Source organism: Manacus candei, unplaced genomic scaffold, assembly GCF_025592945.1.
Source record: "Manacus candei isolate 608988 ecotype Guabito, Panama unplaced genomic scaffold, ASM2559294v1 h1tg000024l, whole genome shotgun sequence".
NCBI lineage: Eukaryota > Metazoa > Chordata > Aves > Passeriformes > Pipridae > Manacus > Manacus candei.
This window is the reverse complement of record NW_026138072.1, coordinates 82,603-108,851: the sequence shown is the minus strand read 5'-3', so window position 1 is coordinate 108,851 and position 26,249 is coordinate 82,603. Positions and strand designations below refer to the sequence as shown.

Sequence of the window (26,249 nt, the reverse complement as noted above, 5' to 3'; positions counted from 1 at the left end):
CCAGCTTTTAGTTTCTTTTATCCTGTGTTGAATCAAGTTCATGGATTAAGATACATGTGGTTAAAATCCATTTGTAAAGGCTGGATTTGGCTAGAATGATGTATAACAAGATAATGTCCCAGTAAGAATCACTGTGGTGCACTTTTGCTCCCACATTTTAAGGTCTTTGTCATGATGATTATTTCACTAAGTCCTTATACCTGAGTCATTGTCTTCATCTTTTTTCTTCCCATCTAGACCTCTTATCAGTTAGCTCAGATAATATGGTCACTGAGTAAGTCCTCTCACACCTAGGAGAATATCACTAAATTAGTGCTGATTTACATGACTAGTCTTATGATGTAGTCACTATGAAGTAGAGATACCTTTGTTGGCATGAGTGTTTGGCAGAGATAGCTTCCAAAGAATTGGTGAGTCCAGATATGACCCAATCCTTTTCTGGTCCTTTTTTTCCTCAAGCGGACTGTTGCTCTTATGGGTGTCTGGTCAGTGTGCTCTGAAAATGAGTCACTTAGGTCATACTGAGCCATGTGGGGCAAAAGAAACCATTAATGATGCAGTTACTGGTGCTATGACATGCTGAACAAGTCAGGCACAAAATTTGGCCAAAACACTGGAAAAAGATGCTTCGTATCTTACGGGAAAAAAATTTTCCACCAAATTTTTCTTTGTCAGTGTTTGGATTCTTTCAACGTTTCTCCTTCAGCTAAGCAAAGAACTCATTGGTGTTCTCACTATTTATGGTTTGATCCATGTATGTTTTGGTCAGCAGAATTAACATCTAACAAAAATGTGCTGTGGTTAACAAAACATGTTACTTGAATATGTAAAAGAGAAAGCGTTGCACATATGCAATTGCCTTTTAGTGATTCTTATTTTCAATGTGCGTTAGAAATTAATTTTGGTGGAAGTGTATCACAGTTGCTGGTAGCTATCTGATTTATGCATATGTTGCCTTGCCAGTGCAGCATCAAGCTGAAAAGAGAGTGTTTCTTTGGTCAGTATTTCATTTTCATGAAGGCTAACATTAGCATTAGCCTATTAGTAGGATTATAAAACTTGAAACACACATGTTAATAAATCTCCTCCAATTACCAAGTTGTAAAAAGCAGTTTACTGCTAATTTCAGTGCAGTGGCTCACTCACTGATTGGAGAATCCATCCTTCTTTGTAAATAGAGCAGAGATTGCCTAAGGCTGGGTCCACCTGCAGAGGGAGAGATTGTCCAAGTGAAATGGCCTGATGGAAAAGTGTATGATGTGAAGTATCTGGGAACAAACACAACTTATATGTATCAGGTAAGTATCTATATTTATTGCCATATGCTTGCTTTTCAGATGTCTTTATTGTAAATGGCTCATTTGGCTCTAGCATTGGAGCGGCCAGCCACACCTTCAAAGATGCAGAGGGCTGAAGTTTGAACTCTTATTGTAACTCTTAATGCATTTAAATTAACATTTAAAACTGTCTAAGCCAGTAGCAAATGCTGTGCACTCTTTGGGAGTTGAAGTTTCACTTGTTGTTACAAAATCAATAAAATTGTTTAATAAGAAATCAGGTGAACAGGCGGAACATTACAATTGATACACTATATTTATTATTTTCTGCAGGTTATTTACTTTTATTGTATGTCGGGTAATTGTATGATTAATGATATAAAATTAAATATTGGTATGTGCCTACAATGAACCATTTCATAAGAGGATGGAAGAGAGGACAGTAAAAAGAAGAGCATAAATAGGCCCACTTTCTTTTTTCTGAGGCACTTATGAATTAATTATTCTAAGGAGCATTGTATCCTCAGCAAAGGCAAAAGGGAACTGAACAGTGAAGGCAAGGCTAAAAAGCTGACTTCTGATTTCAGTCACAATAATTGGTTTTTTTATGTGCTTGCCTTTGAGAAAAATCAGTCAGCAGCTTTGAGTACCCAGGTGAATGGTAGAAACTGCAGTAAAACAATCACAATAATAATAGCACTTCTGAAAGAATGAGAATCTAGATACATTTCATTTATATATATATATGTAATAATTTTCACTTATGTAACTCCTTTCATCAAAGGGCCTCACATTACTGTACCAAAATGGCACATTTACTCTTATGTCTGTAGATAAATTAAAGCACAGGGAAGCTAAATGACTTGCTGCATTGACCTTCTCACTTTCCCAGTGACTTGCAATTGAACTTGAGTCCTCAAATGCCTAATCCCTTGAGGGGATCTGAATCTTAGCTCTTCCCTTGTATTTTGCAGCTGTGTTATATTGTGAAGGTGGAAAGTTCTTTATAAAGTATGAATATTATTGTTCTATAGTAACATTAATCTTCAAATAATTTAGTGTTATGAACAGTTGGTCTTTGAGGAATACTGTGAGGTAGATTAGATGAATGTTGTTATCTTTCATATTTGAAGGAATATGACATAAACAACTTTGTCTTATTTTAGACCTCTTGAACAACATGATGAAATCAATTTTGTTTAAAGAAAATGGATAAGCATTTGGAGGTTCAGCAAGATTTAGAGTTCCTCAGTATAACAGACATGTGGGAGATTACTGTAAATTGCCTTGTAACAACCTCTGTCATGGGGGGGAAATGACAAAGTTTAAAGGTTAGAGGCAGTCCAGGTTGCAACACGTAGGACTGTGGAGACAGTCAGGCATTTCAGTCTTCAGGATGCATAGGAGGCTGCCACGTGGCCACAGGTTACAGAAAGTCTATGACGTGGCGGGTGCAAGGTTAACTTCAAGACATATTAATTGTTCTTCCTATGGTCTTTCTGCAGTCTGTCTGAAAGCTCCCAGGGCCCATGCATACTCCAGTTTTCTTCTGGTGTGATCTCTGTTGCAGACTCTTACTGAGCCTTTTGAGTGATCTCTTAGATCTAATAAGGCAAACCTAGATAAATCTGTGAATTTTCCTTCTGTTTGTGAAACATTTGTACTAAATGTGCCGATACTTGAACATGCAGGAGTTATGACACAATGCACTACAATTTGTGTCATCCAGTTTGACATTTGCCAGCCTTTGACATCTACACAATCCCTAAGCAGGTGTTCAACTGAAATTGTTAATATGTTCTAAATTGATTTTGTGATCATTTCTGATATTGAGGTTCACTAATAAGGTTTGAGTTTCATTTGAGATTATTAAATTATCCATTCACTCTATTAATTGCTTTCTAACAGTTTCAACTCTCCTTGTAATCTGTGATGGTCTAATAAAATGAAATCTCACTGAGAGAGTAACATACTACACAGGCACAGTACAGCAGCAAAAGTCTAAATAAAATAACTTGCTTGATAAAATTGATGATTTGAAATGTAGGATCTGCAACTGAATTAAATTGAAGCTATTAGAGATGGTGGGTTTATAGTTTGCATGAATCATGATACTACTGAAAGTCTTAGAAACTCTTGTTGTGTTTGCTGTCAAGGGCAGGCAAGTTATATCCAGTGTGATATGCTGAATTAAAGCTGAAGAACTTCCAGTTACTCTTCATTGTAAATGTGCAATATATTTCATAGTGGAAGCATGACAGATTCTCTGGTATGAAGCAGTTTCATCCTACTGCATACTACAAGTGAAAACAAATGCATTGACCATTCAGGAGTGGATTTTATGATCACATGGAGTGGCAGAGTTCATTTCCTACCCAGTTCTTCCACTAGTGATGCAAAAATCATTATTACCAACTGTATTATGCGAAAATGTACTACCAAATGTATTGTGCAGGAAAGGAGCGGGAATAGCAGAAAGACTGTTCTTGCATCCTGGTGAAAAATATCTAATCTGCCATCATTTTATTAAACAAGCTTAAGGCAAATTGGCTGTTAATTTCCTATAACATACTGCTGACAGACTAGGCCTGTGAGGTTAGTAACAGAAACAGAGAAGAGCAAGGATGATTTCTGTGACTTTGTTATCCGTGTCCTTTGTGCATTTTAAATGCATACCAGATTTGTGCATCCCTGTTAGTTGCAGTGAAAGAAATTGCTTTTAAAGAAGCTAATAGATCATGGTGTGTATCCTGGTTTTTGAGAATGGATATATTATATCTGATTTTTCAGCTGTTCACGATTAATCTGACATATCCAGTCATGGCAAGCTTTTAATTTTAAACTACAAAGCCAGTCCATTTACAAGATCAAATGCATGATTTTTCAGTTTTATCTGTAGTAATACTTTTTACAAGTCATTGTTCTCTTATGTTTGTATTTGGACTTATTTTTCTAGTCAAGTGTTCTATTGACATTCAGATGGTCTCATAAAGTCAAGGAAGGATGTGGAATGGGACTTCTTCTAATTTTATACCAAACTTTAAAGTACAGTTTCTGTAGGAGCTAAAACTGCAGTCACAGATAATAGCTGAAATTCACAATTGTTACATTAAGTATTAAAATAGAAAAAAAAATCAGCAGCTACTGAAAAAGCTTAAATGCTTCAAAGTCTCAGCATTTTAACATTCCCCACACCTAGTTACATTTCCTTTCTCATTTTCTGCTAACAGGGTTCATATTGGATTAAATCTAAACCTAAGCATGATAAAGCTTTTCGTCTTCTGAACAGAGCATTTAGAAGAAATTCCATCAGATTCAATAAAATTCTGTTAACTGGTATTTCCTTAGTTGTCACTCACACTTTCTTTTGACGTGGTCTTCCTCAACCTTGAATCACAGGATGTTAAAATTGATTTTTTATATATTAGAAGCAAGTAAAAAATTAGAGACAAAAGGAACACAAAGACATTTTAGTATGTAACTCCTGCCTGTCTTGTTACTGTTCAGCATTCCTAGCCTTAACAAATTTTACTTTATTGCATCTGTGTCAGTGCTGATTTTGAAGACTCTTTGCTTAGATATTAATTTCAATTTAAGAATGTGTTGCATTTCCCAAGAAATAACATTTTTTAATGTTTTAACCTAATTTTGCTGCCCTAAAATAGATAGTAAAATATTTTTATATACATCTTTTCTGTTTACATATGTATTTTTATGTAAAGGCATTTCCAGAAACTTGCTGCAAGATTATGATTTTATTTTTAAATACCCATTTTTTCAATTAGGTTGAGTTTGAAGATGGTTCTCAAATAGTAATGAAGAGAGAAGAAATATATACACTAGATGAAGAGCTTCCTAAGAGAGTAAAAGCACGTCTTGTGAGTATTTGCTGATAATAACTTTATAATATATATATGCTTTAAATGCCAATAACACTATCCTTGGCTTTATTTTGGATTTTCAGTTTAAGCTGGACAAGTGTTTTGTGAGCCTATACTAATAAGAGTGGCTAAATCAGTGCAATTTGCTAGTGAGAATGGTTAGTTGTTCTTCCAGTACAGGCAAATGCGGTCGTCAAACATAGTTCTTTTCTCCTAAGAGGGACATCATGTTTGATCATCTGTCAGATCATGATGATCAAGTTAGTAAACATTCGAATTGACAGACATTCTGTTCTTTCAGTATGCTTATAGCATGTATAATTTTTAAAAAAACTTTCCAGCTTCTCAGACCTTTGTGATTTTAAAAGCCTTGAATTTAATAAAAATACACTTAACTTCATGTAAGAAACAATGTGACTGATCAGAACTCATTATTGCCACTGGCAGGACTCACTTGCCGGACTCACTGGCAGATATTTTACTAGTCTTTGGTTTAAAACCAAATCTTTGCTACTTTTTTAAGTTTCCTGCAGTTTCAAACAACATCCACCATTTTTATGTATGTATGTAATTTTTATGTATGTATGTCATGTGAGAAAGTGTTGGGGTTCACGAAGAGCATGACACTTAAAGCTTGAAAAGGGAAAGTTCTTCCATACACTTATTAGAGGAGTTGACTGCTTTTACCTGTCTTAGGGCACTGCTTTCTAATGCAAAATGCAGTGGTCAGATATTCTTGATTAAAAAACCTTTTTGTTGATGAATTTGGGATAAGTGCAGAAATCTTTCAGTGTTCTGACTGTCTAGGGTTAAGATAGATGTCTTGGAAAATGTTAAATGAACCATCTGGTTATATTTAATGGGGTTTTTCATTATACTCAGAAAGCATACCATTGCCATTTTTTTGTTTTAGAGACTACATGGAAGAACCATCTCTAATTAACTGCATGCTCTGTAGAATGCAAATTGTTGCATTTCATTCAGGATAATAATAATTGGGTTTAAGCTATTGGTTTTTAAATGTATTTTTACAACTCAATATTTCTTTCTTTCTTTTTTATTTGACACCATTAACTTCATTGATTAGCTATAGCTTAAAAACATTAAATTTGGTCAACTGAATAAAACACACTACAGCCAGTGCATGATTTTCTTTGCATGATTTTCTGCTAGTGCATTTTCTGTTTTTCTGCTAGTGATTTTCTACTACTTTGCACAATTTTCTACTAGTGCCTCCAATTCTAGAAATATGTAGGTTAGTCCTACAAATATGCCCAACACCTCCTTCCCCTCTTCATGCTGAACATAGTGGAAGTTAAACACAACTTATGATACTGTTTCTGTCTATTGAAAGAAATTATGCCAGTTCCTTCTAAGTGATGCTTTTCTTAGTCTTTGGAATTTTTCCATTACTCCAGCAGTGAAAGTTGGTCCAAAATATTCTGCCTTTGGTTTTTGCCAAGTGACTTGCTGTTTGTTGCCCCACTGCTGTGTTAGTGTGGATTCCCAACTGTTTTAAGTTTGCTGACAAATAACCAAATGGTAACTCTGATTCTTTGCAAGTTAGGCAGTGTGCAGGTCTCTTTTCAGGGGTCCATGCCATTGTACCTTGCATTTAAAACATTTCTGAATCACACAAAGTGGTGAATAATACTTGATACCGCTAGGATCACACCTGCCCAACAGTTGCATTGCTTCTGTGTTGCATTGCTTCTGGTTTTTTTTTCACCTAGAATTAGAAGGATTGTGTGGTTTCTAGATAAAAACCAAAACTACCAACTGGTGTTAGTGACATGTTTCTAAGGAACACTATAGACTTAGAGAATTAAATAAGGAATGGTACATCCAAAATACGGAAAAGTTAAAATTGTATTTATATGTATGTGTAATTAGTGTCTGGTTTTAGTCTACAGCCTCTGACATGAGATTTGAAGACACATTTTATGGATCAGATATTATCTTGGGAGAGAAGAAGAGGCAGAGAGTATTGAGTTCTCGCTTCCAGAATGAATATGTGGATGATCCAGGATACCGCACATTCTTAAAAAGCTCATTCCAGAAGAAATGCCAGAAGGGGCTATAAAGGCAGCAGATGAAGAGAGAGGGATGTTGATTGAAAAGCATGCAGCATTATTTGCAATTGGTTTTTGTTTAATTGAACACTCTGTTTTCCCTTCAACTAATCTATACACTGTCCTCATAAACTGAAGTACTTGAGTTCTGATTTCTTCAGTTAATGTATTAAAGATTTTGTAATGTTTTGCATTATAGAACTAGGGGGAAAACCAAGAGAGATTACGAAAGGATGTACTGAAGAAAAGTTTCAGTCCTACTGTCCTAGGCTTTTTGCAGAGGGATGGAGCCTAGAGCTGTGAGGGCGTGGCTAAATTGCTGTTTTGTACCACCCACTTCAACGGTGGGGGGTGCGACAGGGGGAAGAACAAAAGGCACATGGGAAGTACGCTGTATTCATTATGTTTCTTCCCTGGGGAAGCTGCTGGTGCCAGCACTGTGGACTCTGAAAAGCAGTGAACACAGCCAAGATGTGGCTCCAAAAAAACTGCGCTTGCAGCTGAGATGCAATTCCAAAGAGGTGGCACCACGCAGATTTGAACCTGCAGAGCAGAGCAGTCTGGAAGCGGCCAGTGTGGCACAGCAGAGACAATCTGGCTTTTATCATAGTTTTTTGTTTTCTTGGGCTCAGGGATGGGGAATGCTGGCTGTGGAGAGTATCCACCACCTTGTCTTTCTCCCAGGAGGCTATGTGGTGCTACCTATGGAGAGCGTCCACCACCTGGCCTTTGTCTTGGCGGCCTCGTGGAACTAAGTCAAGGTAGTGAACACCTCTCATGTGTAAAGCACCTTTTCTGTACTTTTGTCATTAATATTTTTCTGTTACTGCATGTTTCTTATTGCACTGCTGTTTGTTTTCAGTAAATTGTTACCTCAGCCCATAGTCTCTGCCTTTGTCCCTCTCTCACCTGAGGGTGGTGAGGGCAAGAAGAGCAGCTTATTTGGAGTTCAATTACCAGCTTGTTTTTTAAACTACCACACCTGCTCACATTGAAATAAGTGGTAAAATTCCCTTTGAATTATAAGAAGAGATTCACATTCTGAAAAGGAGACATTTTAGTAAACAGAGATAATGTCAGTGGCTCATTTTTTTCTGCACCTAAGTTCAATAATAACAGTTTTTATAAAACATTTTTAAAACAAATACAGATATATTCAGTACTGAGACAAACAAAGGCTGTGCTTACTTTGTACAGTGCTTTTACACATATATGTCACTACTGTTTTCAGTAGGGTTTGATAGGGACTCAGCTATTTTTGGCTTTTAGGAAAGAGATCTGCAGCACAGCAAGGATGTTTTGTATATTTAAAGAGAGATTTTGGCAGTTATTTTTGAATATGTTTTTCATAGGGTCTATTAATAATAGCTATTTGTTAAATACAAATTTCTTTCACTATGTGTATGAAAAATTGGAGTTCAAATATAACAGCCTAATTTTGACTGAATATATTATGGTCTATCTTTTAAAATAAAGTTCTTGCAACATAATCATGTTTTAAAACAAATAAATAAATAAATGAATGAATAAATAAATGACTGTCCTTTTACTTGCAACATTTTGTCTGTTGATGTGATTTTCAATCCTATTATTTTATTCCTATAGGAATCAAGAAACTTCTTTATATGCTGTATTTTCCTGAACACAACAGATGATACACACAGTCACATAGCTTGATGTTAAAATGCAAACTTGATAAATACTGTACTTTCATTTCTTATTTTTTTATTTCCCTTCAGTCTTTGGGATCCTGACCTTTTTGGATGTTTCATGGAAAGCAGAAAGTCTGAATTTGTCTGAACACTTGGGTATGTGAAGCTAGAGGAGAGCTTTATCAAAATGACATCATCTGTTCCTTGTAAATTGGACAGTCAGCAGGATTTCTGACTGTCTGCCACAGAAAAAAAAGAGCCCTCTCAAAATCCAATTTAAATTGAGCACTGCTGTTTCTAGGGTTCTACTTGCAAAAAAACTTGACTATATGGACCCAAAGATTTTGTCATTACAAACCCAGTCTTCTACATGCTGAGGCACACATATCTTTGTCTCACTGGAGCCTTTGCATGACTATTATTTTTTTGAGTGGACAATGAAATCTTTTCAATTACTATGTGACACCTCAATTGATAACATAAGTTTTCTTAAGTGTTATATTGTCTATCTTTTCTTGTATCATGAAATCACTCAGAATCCCTTTAGTCTAAGAAATTGCTTAGCTGTGACAATTGGAATGTATATCTAATTGACAGCTCTTTCTCTAAAGGCAATGGGTTGTGGTGGGTGCTGTCAGACATATTTCAGAACATCAAGGCTCTTTCTGGTCTTGTAAATAAAAAATGAAACTAATGATAGATTTGCAAAATGCAAGATTGGTGCTGCCTTCTGCAATTACATGCAGCTGATAACCTAATGTTAATGTGTGGGCAGGTTTTGGAAGCAGGAGGCTATGGGGTGGCTTCTGTGAGAAGCTGCCAGAAGCTTCCCCCATGTCCGACAGACCCAATGCCAGCTGGCTCCGTGGTAGGTCCACTACTGGTCAAGGCTGAGCCTACCGGTGACTGTGGTAGCACCTCTGGGATAACATATTTAAGAAGGAAAAGTTTGGGGCAGATGTAATTGCACTCAGAGAAGAGCAAAGGGAGAACATGTGAGAGGAACAATGCAGACACCAAGGTCAATGGAGAAGGAGGGGCAGGAGGTGCTCCAGGCGCTGGAGCAGAGATTCCCCTGCAGCCCGTGGTGAAGACCGTGGTGAGGCAGCTGTGCCCCTGCAGCCCATGGAATTCAGTGGGAGAGCAGATATCCACTTGCAGGCTGTGAAGGAGACCCACCCAGAGCAGGTGGATACTTGAGATAGGGCTGTGAGCCTATGGGAAACCCGTGCTGGGGCGGGCACATGACAGGGACCTGCAGACCTGTGGAGAGAGGAATCCACACTAGAGCAGGTTACCTACTAGGACTTGTAACCCTGTGGGGTCCCATGTTGGAGCGGGCTGTGCCTGAAAGTCTGTACCCTGTGGAAAAGTGACTCACATTGGAGCAGTCCATGGAGAACTGTTTCTTCCCCCAAGCGGTGGCAGGAACAAGTGATGAACTGACAGTAACCCCCATTCCCAATCTCCCTGCACTGCTGTGAGGGAGGAGATAGAGCCCAGAAAGGAGAGAGGGATGTGGGGAAGATGTTTTTAAGTTTTTATTTTACTTCTCATTATCATGCTCTGTTTTTGTTAGTAATAAATTCAATTAATATCCCCGAGTTGAGTGTGTTTTGCCTGTGACAGTATTCGCTGAGTGATCTCTCTTTGTCCTTATCTCAACTCATGAACTTTTCCTTATATTCTCTCTCCCCTGTCCACTTGTGGAGGGGAGTGATAGAGCAGCTTTGATGGGTGCCTGGCATCCAGCCAGGATGAACCCATTGCAGCTAATTACTGATGCTTAGTATCAAAATACTGTGTTCTATGGTAAGAATGCTTTTATGGTCTTCCATGAAGGTTCAGAACAACTATGACATATAGGAATGCTTTGTAGTTGAATAGGTGATGCTATGCAATGCTATAGAGGCAAATGTCTGTTCTTTGCCTGGATCTGATATGACCTGTTATGACTCCATGAATAAACTCCCTTATTTCTGTAAAATGGATCCAATATCCTCTTCTTCAAGATCCTTGAAATTTGCTGATTAAAGAGCTGCAATTTTATTTTAAAACATTCATGCAAAAAGTTGGCTTGTTTCCCCTTCTACCTTTCAGCAAAAAGATCTTTACTTTGGAAGTTCTGAATGGCACTGGAATGATTTCTGACCTTTGTAAGGTGCTATCAAATACCTGTTATGTAAGTGTAAAAAGTGTAGTCATTGTCATGATTACAGTTCCATGCCTCCCATCTCAAGACCTTATGGCCCTTGCAAACTGGATTGGCTAAACAACTGGCCTAGGAGGACATTTCCTGTTCCCTTACAATTCCTGAAAAGCCACATTTTTCTGTTCCATGACAGAAATTGTTATGAACCTTTCAAGTATGTGAGAGAATATGTTGGTGTGCAATGTTCTGGGAAACCAGGAGCTTGCCATGAGCAGAATCAGGTAGGTGGACACCAAAACACGGTTGTTTGTTGCCCACATAACCAGTTCTCAGTCACCAGTTTCTCCCTCCAGTAAAACCTCTGCATGTTATTTTTCTCCTGATGTTAGAGACAGATATATCTTTTCCGGTGAAAAAGCATGTCAGCATTCATGACCATTTCACTTACAGTGTCTGTGTGAGGAAGAGTGATTTATGTAGGAATAGTGAAGCCCCTTTAAAGACTGGCTAGCTGAATCAGCAGTGGTATTCCTAGGATTAAAAAAAAAAAAAAACAAACAAAAAACCAAACAAATCAAAATTGAATGTCCATAAGAAGAGAGCACAGGATGCCACAGGACAGGAAGAACCATGCTCTTTCTATTACCTTATACATACAAGAGCAAAGTAACTGTTCTGTATATTCAAAAATTCTGAGGGCTGAGGGTGAGCACACTCATGTGTGCACACACACAAAGTAATGGTTTGTTCAGGATACATTAAAATTATTTTTTTCACTCTCATCTGAAAATAGCAAGGAAGAATCTGAAGTACTTCAGTTTATGCTGGCTTGTGAAGTAGAATGCTTTAATGCTATGACTTGGATTTCCACAGCTATAACTGAGGTCTGATAAAATCAAACTACTAGAATTAGATAAAAATTAGATTACTTCTCTTGAATCCTATTTGCTATTGTATTACTGTAGCAAAGCAATTTTGTTGATGCTTAATAGGAGTTCTACAATATATTGTGTTGTGCTGTGGTGGTTAAAATTTTTCAATTAAAGAGAGTAATAGAAAAATTCCTACAAAACATTTTTGCTTTGAAGCTTGTTTATACTTTCCAACTGTGATGTAAGTTAACAGCAATTTTTTTATAACAGGGAATTTAATATTAATTTAATATAATATTTATAAGCAAAATATAACGAAGTAAAAGAAATCCCTATTTATGTGGTTCTACTTTTTCTGCTTTTGTGAGATGTTCTCCAGTTTAGAAGACATTATAGGAAAAAATGACTGATAAGGTAAATCCTGTTTGAATGATCATCTGTCTAAATAACAAATACTTGTATTTCCTACCTGTGCTGCTCAATTTATCCATCTTTGTTTAGTGGCACAATTGCAAATGTTAACTTTGATAACAGATGAAGATAAAATGATAATTTCACTTACTGGAATGAAATGCTGCTTTCTCCCCAGTCTCTAAATTTTGTAGTGGTATTTCTGTTTCGTGTTATCTGACTGAAGTATTGGATGCCAATGTTCAACAGCATATTGGCAGGATGGAAAGCTTTTGTAGGGTGGGCAAGAGGAATCTTTCCTGCACATATGCACAAAAGGCGTATCCCATCTCTTTTAAAAATTGTTTAACCATCTGATAAATTTATCAGACACCTTCACATTTCAAAAACCATCTCTGAGGCTTCTAGTCTTGAATTCCAAGTGCCTTAGACAGCATTTTTCTCTGACATATCTAGCAAAAAGAAAATTATTGTGTTATGGTAGGGCATAAAAGTTTTACTGGAGTTTATCTTAGCTGTTGTATATACAGTCTATTGGTTATAGCTTCACTGTTACTACAGACTGAACTGTCCTACAGCCATGCTGCTGAAGCTCTTACTCTCGATACCTTAATGGATTTCCCCTATATCCGGATTTGTAGGCAGAGCTGGTAGCTGCCAAAACTTTTGTAAGAGACGGTTTTGAGTTACTAGAAACGCTGGTAATTTAGATATCCTACAGCTAAAATTTTTATGTGTTGGTTTGTGTCTGAAAAAGTCTGGAAACTCTGCTTCAAGCAGTTTGGTCTTTTGGAAGGATTTGGAAGAGGAGAATTAAGGAAAAAAAAAAATCATCCTTCTTTCTATCCCAAAGTTACCCAGGCATTTATTTGACAACCTTCGTCGTTCCTTTATACAGTGAAACAGGGACATTCTGGTGGATGAGGCAAAGACTGATTCCCATTAGATTTTAGAAATAGGTTTGTGAAGTGTTTCTGTAGATGTGCTATCATTTGACTGAGCTATCATAAGCTGTATGGTCTGAAATAAAGTTTTGGAAGAACCTGTACCCCTTCTGCAGTGATGGAATGGACAGTGCATGCATTGTCAGCATAGTCATCTCAGCACTGACCTTGCCAGGCTTGCAATCTGGGAGAGCCTTTTGTCCTTTTCTTTTTCCCCTAGTTACTTAAATGGAACACAGAGGCAGCCTCTCCTTTGTTCTCAATGGCCTGCTAATGATGCTGCTGCTGTAATATAGAAAAACAGGAAGGAAAAACCCCCACGAACAACAAAAATAAAGAAGCACAAACTACTTCAGTACTGAAGTGTAAAGGGTTCAAGGCAGATAGGAAGAATTCATGGAGCTGGAAGGAGAAGAAATAGGGGGACCAGATTCTGAAAAAGAGATTTGTTCACAGTCCTGTGCAGAACCCAGGATGCCTGAGGCTCGAGTGTCTTGTGGTATAAGCAAATGGCTGTGAAATGTACCAGCAAATTACTGACTGGCTGCCTTTAGGAACTGCTATTCCTGATGCCAATTACTGTATGGACTCAAGAAGCAGTTACCTCTGTTCTCCCAAGGATCTGATCCTTCTGTACACATGGAAAGTCAGTTATATGGGATGAGGTTTTAATTATTTTTTTTTTTCCCGGATTGGTCACTGGAAAAAACCAGTTTTTGTGTTTGTGTGCATTTAAATTACTATGCTAGAGTTAAGGATGCAAAATATCAGATATACAACCAATGCCAAAATTTTCCCAGAAGAAACATGATGCTTGAAACTTCCTCATATGTTCCTTGTAGATCTAGTCACTAGAGGAACTGTGGGAGGGAGTTAAAAGCAAAGAAGAATACAGAGGCACTGCATTCCCAAAGGCCATTTTTTTGGCGCAGTACTAACAGTTGATGGCAATGTCATGCTACATTACTGAGGAGAAAAGGCTCAAGGAACAATATAATAGAAAAAAATCATCTTTGAAAAGCTTCCATGTCTAAAGTAGTCCACTGAATCCATATCTCTCCCTTTTTTTCTGTGACCATATGTAGTGAACATGAGTAATAAAAAAAGCTGTTAACCTCAGTCCAATCCAGATGTGGCAACCAAGGGTGACTTGCATGACCCTGCTGTTTTCGTTCGAGTCCTGTTAGGTGAGTAAAAGCAGGAATGGGTGAATTCAATATTTATTTTATTTTAGCTGGAAAGAAGTATCAGAGAACAGTTTCCTTTTCCTATTGACCTATTGAAACAGCAGTAAGATAGATTTCTGTTCTGAATATCTCTTTTTTCGTTATTTCAGTTGTTAAGTCCTATCAAAGGAAGGGATGGCACCATTCGGTTCTCTGCCTATCTAGTTTTTTATCTCCCTTCAAAGTCTTCCACCAAAAGGCAGAAAAAAAAGAACTAAAATTTTTCCAGCTTCAAGCACACAAGTAGGAAAAAGGACAACTTCCTATTTTTCTTTGACAACCTTGTGGAACCAAAATGCGAAGGGCAGAGGTCTCTGGAGAGGGAAGGAATTCAATGTCTCCACTGTGCCTCCATGCTCTCTTTGAGGACTTTTGTTTACTTATTGCCTTAAGACTTGGTATGAGACAGGCAGAGTATGTTCTCCTTCACTTGTTCATATAAAATGCTGGTACAGTCTGTAGATGGGGAACAGATAACAAAATAGATACTGACTGTACTGGCTTTTGGAGACTCATGAATAAAGACATAGCTACAGGAAACAGTGGTGAGCACTGCCACAGACTAAAAACAGAAAGCGTGAGTTTTTCAATAGTCTCACTTTCACCCTTGTCATTCACAGCTGAAACATATCACCATAAAATGGCAAGCGATCACGACTTTGAAACCACTTTCCTGTTTGATTTTGGGCAGGTCTGCAGAGATCATGTCTTTGCTTAGAGAAGTCAGTGAATGTGACACCATGTAAGCTGGTTCAGTAAGTACATTTGAAAAATAAACAGAAGGTACATTGTACGTTTGTAACACAAAGAACTATGTGAATGAAACTCTTCAGTAGCTCCTTTCTGCCAAGGGAAAGTCAAACAGAGGCTACATGAGATAGTTACTGTAACTGGAGGTAAATCTTTGCAGAAAGAATTTGGAGATCTTGGATTCCACTGAGATAGTGGTATAAGTATCACTGTGTGCTTAAAGAACAAGCAGGACCAAGACACAACCATGCATGCAGAAGTTTTTTCCCAACATTTTGAAACACTAGGAATAAAGGATGATTTATTATGAGGGAAAGGCTGTGGATGTGGTCTATCTGGACTTCAGCAAAGCCTTTGACACTGTCTCCCATAGCATACTCCTGGAAAAGCTGGCAGCCCATGGCTTGGACAGGGGCACTCTGTGCTGGGTCAGGAACTGGCTCGAGGGCCGGGCCCAGAGAGTGGTGGTGAACGGGGCTGCATCCAGTTGGCAGCCGATCACCAGTGGTGTTCCCCAGGGGTCAGTGCTGGGCCCAGTCCTTTTTAACATCTTTATCGATGATTTAGATGAGGGGATTGAGTCCATCATCAGCAAATTTGCAGATGACACTAAGTTGGGGGGGAGTGTCGACCTGCCGGAAGGCAGGAGGGCTCTGCAGAGGGATCTAGATAGACTGGAGAGATGGGCTGACTCCAATGGAATGAAGTTCAACAAGGCCAAGTGCTGGGTCCTGCACTTTGGCCACAACAACCCCCTGCAGCGCTACAGGCTGGGCACAGAGTGGCTGGAGAGCAGCCAGGCAGAGAGGGACCTGGGAGTTTGGATTCACAGGAAGCTGAACATGAGCCAGCAGTGTGCCCAGGTGGCCAAGAAGGCCAATGGCATCCTGGTCTGCATCAGGAACGGTGTGGCCAGCAGGAGCAGGGAAGTGATCCTTCCCCTGTACTCTGCATTGGTGAGACCACACCTTGAGTACTGTGTTCAGCTCTGGGCCCCTCAGTTCAGGAAGGATATTGAGGTGCTGGAGCAGGTCCAGAGAAGAGCAACAAGGCTGGTGAAGGGACTGGAGCACAGGTCCTCTGAGGAGAGGCTGAGGGAGCTGGGGTTGTTTAGTCTGGAGAAGAGAAGGCTTAGAGGCGACCTCATCACTCTCTTCAACTACCTGAAGGGAGGTTGTAGCCAGGCGGGGGTTGGTCTCTTCTCCCAGGCAACCAACAATAGGACAAGGGGACATGGGCTCAAGCTCTGCCAGGGGAGGTTTAGGTTAGATGTTAGGAAGAAATTCTTTACAGAGAGGGTTATCAGGCATTGGAACGGCCTACCCAGAGAGGTGGTGGATTCACCATCCCTGGAGGTTTTTAAAAAGAGATTGGACGTGGCCCTTAGTGCCATGATATAGTAATTGGAGATGGTTCAGGGGTTGGACTTGATGATCTTGGAGGTCTTTTCCAACCCAATCTATTCTATGATTCTACGATTTTATGATTTAAAGCAACTGTTGAGCTCTCTGAGATCTTTGTCCTCAAAAGAAGGTGGATGTCTGAGATGCAATAACAGTGTTCTGCTACAGCACACAGAGATTTTGGAACAATCAAAGAAGAGCCAGTGTCTTCGGAAAATTCACCTACTATTTGACTGGGGATAATTTGATGGCTGGGGATACTGACAAGTGCATATAGACCATAACCCGTACCCATGAACGTGGTCAGTGTGCATCACTCTCAAGTTTCAGCGCTTTGTTCTGTGGCACTTCCTCGAAGCTATGTAACAATAGGCACTTCATGAAAAATAAATGGAAAACACTGTTGTAGGCATTTTCATTGTGAAGTGTCCATCGAATAAACTCCTGGGATAGTAATGAGAAAATTTGTGTCAATTAGTAATGTTTTAAGAAGACATGAAAAAAATCAATTGAGAAACCCCAGGAGGGTAATCACTTGCCATCAGAATTATTAATTTCATTATGTGTTTTAAAAGAAAGGACATGATAGCCACTAAGGGAGGCCCTGGAGGAACACAATAGTGGTATGTCAGCACAATTGATTTCTCAGTGATTTAAAGCAATAATCTTAGTGACAAGTAAAAAAGTTTACAGTTGAAATGGAGATGTAACCTTTGGGCCAGCAGAGGGGTCATACATGGTTATTACTGCTGGGGAAGGAGTGACCAAAAGGGTCAGTGCACCTTACCAAATTTTTTGCCATTTTTGCCATTTTTTACCAGATGTGCTGGGATATATCACAGGTGAATTCACTAGTTTTACAACTTCTCTGGCTTGTCTCCCCCCCTTCCTTGCTAGTCTCATAACTTAGTAGTCAAAGATGAAATGACAGTTCAGGCCTGAGACATGCACATCTCCACTCTTCTCATGACACTAATAAAAGAACAGGTCTGACTTCATAGCAAACACTCTTGTGGGAATTTGTTTGACATGTCTGTCAGTACTTTAAATGAGGAAGCATGAAAGTTTCCACAGAGAGAAACACCAGATTTTTCAAATACAGAATGGGGGCCAAAATCACTTGCTAAATGCTGTGTAGCATTAAAATGAGAACTGACTGAGTGAAAGCTGCAAGTTTTTGCCCAATAAAAATTATAACAATACCGCAATGATAGCTTAGTTCTGCTATGAGAACAGTCTCTGGCATCCCCTTACTGTTGTCAGGCCATGTAATCCATTTTCTCTAGTAAATTATGTGGTATTTCCCTGTGGCAAAAATACTGCTTTGCATTTTGCTACATTTCTTTTTATCTGGATTTTGTGTTTTATGCTTTACGTATCGCCCTTAGCTAATATAATTTTCTTACTAGGATCTCTCCCTTTCTGTCTGGAACTCCCTTCTCCAGCAGTTTTTAAGGACTAGGTAAAATGAATGACTGAAAATATTTTTATCTTCTATACAGTTCTCTACATACTCTTGTAGTGTCAGTGCCAGACTAATCCTTAGTCTCCATCACGAGCTTGGTGTTCTCCTGCCTTGCTGCATAGTGAGTTAAGTTTTCAAGCATGCATCAAATGCTGTATTCCTTGCTCTGGATCTTTTAGAATTTGTTAGGGTGTGGTTCTGAGGCTAAGGTTCAGGCCAGAGCAGGAATATCTCAGGAATCCTCACTAGATCAGTACACTACAAGAATATCCTTTTTGTTCTACTTTTAGTGTTTCTATGGTAGTATATTGTGAGAATATTGATCCATAACTGCATTAGAACTAATCACCTGGCAGCTTTTATATAAAAAACATGTTTCTGAAAAATTTTGTAAATAGCATGTATAATTAAAAAGTGATATTTCAACTTGGATTTTCCCAGCTTGGTGTGAAAATACTTCCAGAAAAAGCAAGTTTTTCCTTGTTACTCTGTATCACAATACTTACTGAAGTGAATCTTACCAAATTTATTCCCACAGATCCATATAAGAACCTATTTTTAAAATAGAATTTTGGTAAAAAAAGAGTAACAGGAGACAACCTGGGTTATGTATCTAGACATTTGGAGCAGTAGCCTCTGAACGTAAAATATACTTCCAAGTGGGTATTTTCAGATAAAACTCAGAACGTCAGAAACTCATCAATAGTGTAATCTTTTGAACTGGAAGTCTTTTAACAGCATCCCCAGAGAGCTAATGAAAGCTGTGATGGCACTCCATTTGATAGTGATTTTGTCATTAGCAGTCCTTAAAGATAAGGAATTACTTTTAGTGACAAATGGTCACTTTTGTAGAAATGGAACACTAATTTAACTCCAGTTTCTAATTTTTCCTTTGTCTTTACATGTGAAGTGCAGAAAATTACACATAAATATTTGATCTATGACACATTTGAGGTAGCTGAGTTTTTAATTAGATGTATTCTGCTATGTAACATGTATCCTTCAATAGGAACCTACCTACTTTTTCTCTAACAATGCAAGGCAACTGCCTCAGTATTTCTTTTTTGGGTGGTTGTTTGTGTTTGGAGGTTTTATTTGTTTGATTGTGTTGTTTGTTTGTTTATAGAAAAAGAGCTGGCTGCTGCAGAAATTAAGAAAACTATCTGAAATAAAGTATGATGGATTCCTGCAAAATAGAGTATTTCCTTTTGCTCTCAAACACTAAAAGCATTGAAATAAGAAAGCGGGGGGTGAACTTACAGCACAGCACAGGCTGTACTCAAGCACACATTACTGAAAAAATGAAATAATGCATACATCATAGAAGGGACTCAAAGTATTCAGAATGAATGTTCACTAGATTTTAACTAGAATTTATGGATTCATAAAAGACTCTTTGCTCTGCAGCAAAATTAATCCTGATTATCTGCTTTTGAAGCAAAGTAAAACAAGGAAATACATCTACTTCTTAGTCCTACCTCTTCTAATCATGTTTTTATGGGGTAGAATTGGGCATTTCAAGTGCATGAATGGAAAGTAATTTTTTCTTGAATGACTGAAAATACATATTCTAGAAAAGAAAGGATAAGGCAAAGTAATTCTTAGTGACTCTTTTATTTTAGATTAGCTGGCAGATGCAATCATCAGTTCTTTAGTCACGCAAGTTTAGTCAAAAAATTTTGAGAAAATGAGAATTATCTCAATTAAGCCCTAAGGACCCAAAGAATGCATTTAAATCACCTACTTTAAAAAAAGCACCTTCAAAAAGTTGTCTTGTGACAGATTAATCAGTGTACATCTAAATCCATAATTTTGAATGAAAGCCAATTCCTGGTTTTTTTTTTCCAGGCAACATGGAAACACATAATTTAGATGATTTGTGGCTTCAGATGAAATACCTTTAGTTAAAATGGACTGAAAATATCCCACTAAAGCTCCTAGAAAAGGACATTTTATGTCCTGCCATGGCAAAGGCTTTAAGGCTTGAGTTGTGGTGGCTGGTACTGGTGATGAATTGGAAAATGTCTTTCTTTTACAGTGGCCTGTCATCACTCTGCTCTCTTTTCTTCTTTTGATTGTTGGTTGGCCGGTGACATGAACAAGATATCCCCTTAATCTCTTTGGGATTTAATAAAATTGGATGTATTCTTCAATTAAGTACAAGGAACATAGCCCTGTATGAAAGCTTTTCATAATTTTAAAAAAGTCTTTGAAAACCTAATTTTAAGCAGACTTCTAGCTTAAACAATCATTGAGAAATTGCTTCCTCCCCCCAGACTTTCAGGGACAGCTTCTTTTCTGCATGTGGTAGGAAGCAACAGAACCCTACTCAATAGTTATGTCCCAAATTATTGTTAATTTTTAATAGTTTCTTTTGTTTATTAGCATTTTGGCAACTTTTCTTGTTACACAACACCATGTTGCTCTCTACATAGGATAAAAAAGCTGCTACAAGGATACTGGGGACAGAGGGAGCTGCATTCACTGAAGGAGAATTTTTCTTCCAAACTTAGCATGAAGTACTTCACAATGGGTGAATTGAAGGCCTGTGCAGTTAATCACGAATAGTGTGACTGGAATACTACTTTCCAAGAGAGACTTCTGCCTGAGGCAACCTGGCTGGACATTAATAGTTGTGGCTTGGCTCTACTGGCAGTTTCCGTGCTAATTACAGTAACAACGTGAAGATTTATAAAATGCAAAATAAAGTCCTAAACACAGATGCCAGCAGGGATGGAGATGATTTTAGGTGGAGATGATTTTAGGTGAAATAACAGAGCTTACCAAGTCAATCTGGTAATTAATGACCCTGCAGAAATAGTTTTAGTCCCTTGTTTTCCTTGCCAATTGAGGGACAATTCTGTTAAGAAGAACAAAGTGTTGCAATACGTACTGCAAAGGTGCTGTTGCTGAATGTCTCTAAGAACATCTGTCTAAAATATCTCAGGAATAGCCAAGAACTGTTTTGAAGGAGAAGGTATGTTTCTTTCTACCCCAATTTTGTGATATAAAAAGGATGAATGCCTAAAAGACCTTAGACTGAATAAGATAAGGCTAGTGATAAGCTTTGATTATAGAATAAACACTCTGAAGCAAGTTTTCTGTGGTTAGAAAATGTTCTCTGTAGTAAGATTAAGGAGACATGAAATTCCTTTTTTTTTGAAAACACTCAGACTTCCCTTTTGTCTTCAAATGAATTCTGTTTATGATGAGAATAGTTAAAAATATCAGAACTTTTTTTGGTAAAATTTCATTGTCCTGCTAAAGAAGATACCTGTATTCCATGTGAAGAAGACTTCATTCTGTAAGAGGAAAACAGTCAAGAGAGTTTATATTTCAACTTTAATATGGCTGTACTACGACAATGCTATTGTCTTGGATTTCAGATTGATTTAACTGAATTAATGAACAAAATTAGTTGTCCTAATGTAGTTAAAATCTCAACTGAATGGTTTAGCAAATTAATACAATGGTAGTTGTGGCTGGCTTGATTTTTCTGCAATCTGAGATTCTCAGCTGCATCTGTCTCTTTCCCTTTCACCATGTAAGAGATACTGAGTAACCCCTGAGAGCAGGTGCTGGAGCTGCTTTTTAACGCTACTCACTGAAGCAGTCTCACTGCTGGACAAATTGCAAAGTTGGTGAAATGGAAGACTGAAGAAACTAGCCTGTTACTAGAGGCAGAATGTAGATAAGTCAGTGTTAGTAATTGCACAATGCTGAATACCTTTTCATACTATAAATAAAAGCAGTGGCAGTATGATTTGTTTGATACTTTGAGAAGTAAACCTTCACAGCACTGGTTAAGAAATAAATATACAAGCTTAGGGAGCAGTCCTGTTCATTGTGGAAAGTATATTCGTGATTTAATTGTCATATAGACTCACAGAACAGTTTTGGTTGGAAGGGACCTTTAAAGGTTATCTATTCCACTCCCCGACATGGGCAGGGACACCTTCCACTAGACCAGGTTGCTCAAAGCCTTGTCCAGCATGACCTGGAATTTTTTCAGGGAAGGGGCATCTATAATCCCTCTGGGCATCATCCTGTTCCACTGTTTCACCACCCTCATTGTAATATGATGTAGTTTTTTCAGGCTAATCATAGCAATGTAACAATTCCTCTCTTCTTCACTATTTAGGAATACGAGCTTGGCTGCAATTAATGAAGATGGGTGTTAGAAGTATGAATATATATTTGATGTCATATGGTCTCCTAAGTTTTCAAATGTCACCTTCTCATGATTTAATAATTACGAACAACTTGGGAAGGAACAACCCTCCTCCCACCCCCCTGAGCCCCCCCCGCACGCAAATCTGAGAAATACACAAGGGAGCTATGTAGAGGATATAGCAAAGGGAAATGTGCTTTTGAAAGCTGCTGTAAGTCTCCTTTCACATTTCTATTTTGACACATCATACACCTTCTATATGTATCTTTTTCCTTAGTTATCAGATCCTTTTTCTAGTGTGAAACAACCAACCAGAGCAGTGCTATGCAGCCATGTGCCTGCCTCAGACTTCTCTGATCTTTGATTTGCTGGCAAGCAGAGAGCTTTGCTCTATTCTTGCACATGCAGTCAAATCTCTTCATTAACCTTCCTCACGGGTTTATTGCAGGGGTGCACTAGACCTGGGGCTGTGCAGCCAAAAAGTTTTCCAATTTTAAATCTTGAGAAGTTGGATATCTGGAAGTTGGATATGTCAGTCAGTAGACAGATCTAACAAGGAGTTCATAAACATACTCTGACTGTCAGAACAGGATAAGGAGAATGAAGTAATGCTCTTCGTTTTGTTACATATGCTGTATCAATAAATATTATATGCTTGTGAGAAGTAATAAAGAAAACTTGCAGTTAAGTAGTGGCTGTGTCTTCTGTTCTTATCTGAAAGGTAGGTCATAATCTTGAATGTTTCTTGTCTTTCACGCTGATTTCCTGCTGTACATATAACCTCTAGCTGTGCTAGCTTGTTTATTTTAGTTGGAAGTAAGTAAGACTTTTTACAATGGTTTTTACTTTTTACAATAGTTTGCCAGCTATAAGGATCACAACACTGTTTTCTCAAAAAGCACCTTACTCTTGTTGCTATTTCTGCACCATTGTTGCAGCTACTGTTGTTCTCTGTATATAATATATTTGTCTGAAGCAGAAAGATCTGACTGCTGTTTGTGTATGGAATATCACAACAAAATGGTGTGTTGCCCCTCCCACCCATTGACAGGATTTTGCAGAACATTAGAAGGTATGGCTAACCAAACATAAGCCCAGAGGTTTCGTGTGTTGTTGGCCATGAACCTGCCTGGCTAACAATGTAAAAAATAAAGAACACACATTTCTTTGTACTGTGTCACTGCTAACTGATATGCTGCTGCATGGAGACTAGTATTTGTAGCACAACCAACTATGATTGGAACAATCCAGATGCTGTTAAACCTAAGCAACACATAGAAAAAGAAGGAAAAGTTTCCATCCTTGCTGCTTTTTGGCCCTTTGAGGTGTTGCATAGAACCAAAGGACCTTTCATGAAGGGAAAACGCAAAAAATACCCAGATGCAGAGGGGATAAAACTTGGAAAGAATAACTGGTTTTATTGGGTTTTGATCATCTGAATAGGTATGCATGAATAGCATATGGATGCAAATGAAAAAGAAATATTATAGACATGAATTTCTCTTAGGCAGATCTAGTCAGAGAGCTGAGAGTAAAGCTTACGTTGGAATAGGTAGAAAAGTGACATGGTTTGTCCAGGTTGGTAGAGCAAAGAACTCATAGTGTCCTGACACACTTTCTATTTTATGTTGTTCACAAACAGCCTTCAGTAAAATTATGAAGTATTGCCAAGGAGAAGATGGCCCACTCTGGCTATAAGTCTGCTCATTTCTAAGTTCATTCTGTCTTTCAGGTGGATTCAATGCTGAAAGGTTTTGCTCCGTAGTGAAAACAGTGAGATATGAAAAGCAGAAGAGAGCCTTTACACCAGCCTTTACTTTACGCCATGGCTGATAGGGTGAACTGTCATTTGGTTCAGAATCCTGAAGGCAGGTCCTGAGACCCTGAGAAAATAATAGCCACTCACTGTCCATCTAAATTGGAAAGCATCTGTAAGCACAGAAGGTTTTAGCTCGGCTCCTGACATCTGAGCTATCAATCTAACAGCCAGCACAGCTCTTGAGAAAAAAATGTAGCCTTCATGCCAATGGATCTCAGTAGTGAGGAAGCTGTGCTGCATACAAGGAGTGTCAAGGTAATTAATCCCTGCAACAATACCAAGCATACTCTTTCTTTCTCTTGCATTCCAAGTGGACACTGCAAGAATCCAAATCACTGTTGGGAGTTTTTCTTCATTTTCTGTGAAATTCCAGTGCTTCCACTCTGGAAGTTCAGTAAATCCTCTGAAGCAGTTTGTATTGAATAGCTGTGATACAGTGATTCACAAAGCAATTCTATTTAGGGACCTGATCAAAAGTGCATTGAAATAGTTCCATTGATTCCCATAGGTTCTGAATCTCTCCTATTATAATTAAACATGACTACAAACTATACTTTTTCATTGTCCCTTGGAATTAAACAGGGTTTTACACTTTTTCCCAAGACAGATCAATAACATCTCTTTGTTTGGAGAAATAGCATACTTGCTATAGCATCCATGGTATGAAAAATTCCTGCTTGAAAGACTTGACTCTAGCAATATGTCTGTGAATTCGTTAACTGATCCACCCCTACCTGCCTTTCATGACAGAAAAAAGACTCACTGGTTTGCCAAAGAGGATCTATTACAAATGAGGTTTCATGAAATCAGATGAATTTATTTTCATTATGCTGGCAGCCTGTCACCACAGACATGGATGAAAGGTCTGGTGTTATCTTTTTTTTTTGTCCGTGAAGTTAGGAGATATTCCAAAAGGGCTGAATGGTGAATGTGTTGTGGCTTTGATAAAACCACAGCATTTAAGTTCATGTAGTGCCACACTGTGTGATTCAGTTCAATGTAATGGGAAGGACTATACCTGTCTGTGTATAATGAATTAGCTAGGTTAAATCCTCTAAGAAAGGAAGTACAGCATGATATAGCTTATTTAAAGAAAGTCTAGCTTATTCACCTGTGTCAGAGAAAATCCATGAATAGTGTGTCAGTTCTTTAAAGGAAGCCACCTAGGAATATTGAAAGGTAGCATAGTGAGAAAATGGCTCAGTTTAGAAATGAAATTAATTGTTATTGTGGTGGTCTTTTCATGTAATAAGCGAGAAAAAAACCAAAACCAAGCAAAACAAACCCACCAAGTTATCTTTCTGTGTCAGACTCAATTTGACTGGGAAAGTTACCTGAATTTCCTGAAATTAATCACTTTTGCAGGATATTCTATTCTTTTCTATACACCTGAAGGGACTGTAGTGCTTGAACTACAGATGGTGTACTAAGACAATACATTTAATTTCTACCAGTCCATTAGAAAGGTCTTTTCCCTTTCATAAGCCAGGTATCATGAAATGTGCTGTTACCACTGCATTATAACATGACCTGTGCTTTCTTTAAGGAGTAAGACATCCTTTTACTTTTGAGATTTGTGATTCAGAACAGGAACTCTGTGACTAGAATGGGTGGAAAGAAAAGTAAACATGATGTTCACGTGTTACCCATATTAATTTTCCTAGATTCTTGCTTGCTAGTCGTGGGAGTAAGTTGAAAAAGGGTTAACATGGAAAGAACAGTGCAATTAGAGATATCATTCACCATCCCCAATCAAAATTAATATGAAACTTACAGCAAAATTCTATGCCTGCAACTCACAAACTCTCCTAAGCTGCTGGATTCAGGTTCTGGAAAAAGCTGTAAGGTAACTTGTAGTTTAGATTTATGAAAAATTTTGTTGGTCAGGAAATTCTTACGGTTATTGGTTCAAGGACTGAGGTGCCCGTATTGTCACTGAGCATATTGTTGGCACCATGAAGTCCTATTCTCTCTGTCAGGCCCTTTGTGGCTTGTCCTCTTTTGAGAGATTGCCTTTGGTCTTTGTTATCATACGTAACTGCATTTGTATTTCTGATATTTTGTAATATTATATTAATTTATGACACTGTTTCAATTGGTCTAATCAGTGCCAGCTTGGCATATCTAAATATACTTTCTTTTTCATTTTGAACA

The 26,249-nt window shown here is 38.1% G+C and overlaps 1 protein-coding gene across 5 annotated transcripts in view; it reads left to right on the top strand.

Moving 5' to 3' along the window:
- KDM4C (lysine demethylase 4C) overlaps positions 1-8,763 on the top strand; it is a 263,533-nt gene extending 254,770 nt beyond the window's left edge. For all 5 annotated transcript variants that reach the window (XM_051788242.1, XM_051788244.1, XM_051788245.1 and 2 more), the window contains 3 exons: positions 1,179-1,298; positions 5,063-5,155; positions 7,065-8,763. In XM_051788242.1, the coding sequence (XP_051644202.1) occupies positions 1,179-1,298; positions 5,063-5,155; positions 7,065-7,241 (390 nt within the window). In that variant the 3' untranslated portion in view covers positions 7,242-8,763. The remainder of the gene's footprint in view (positions 1-1,178; positions 1,299-5,062; positions 5,156-7,064) is intronic.
- The last annotated feature ends 17,486 nt before the right edge of the window (positions 8,764-26,249 follow it).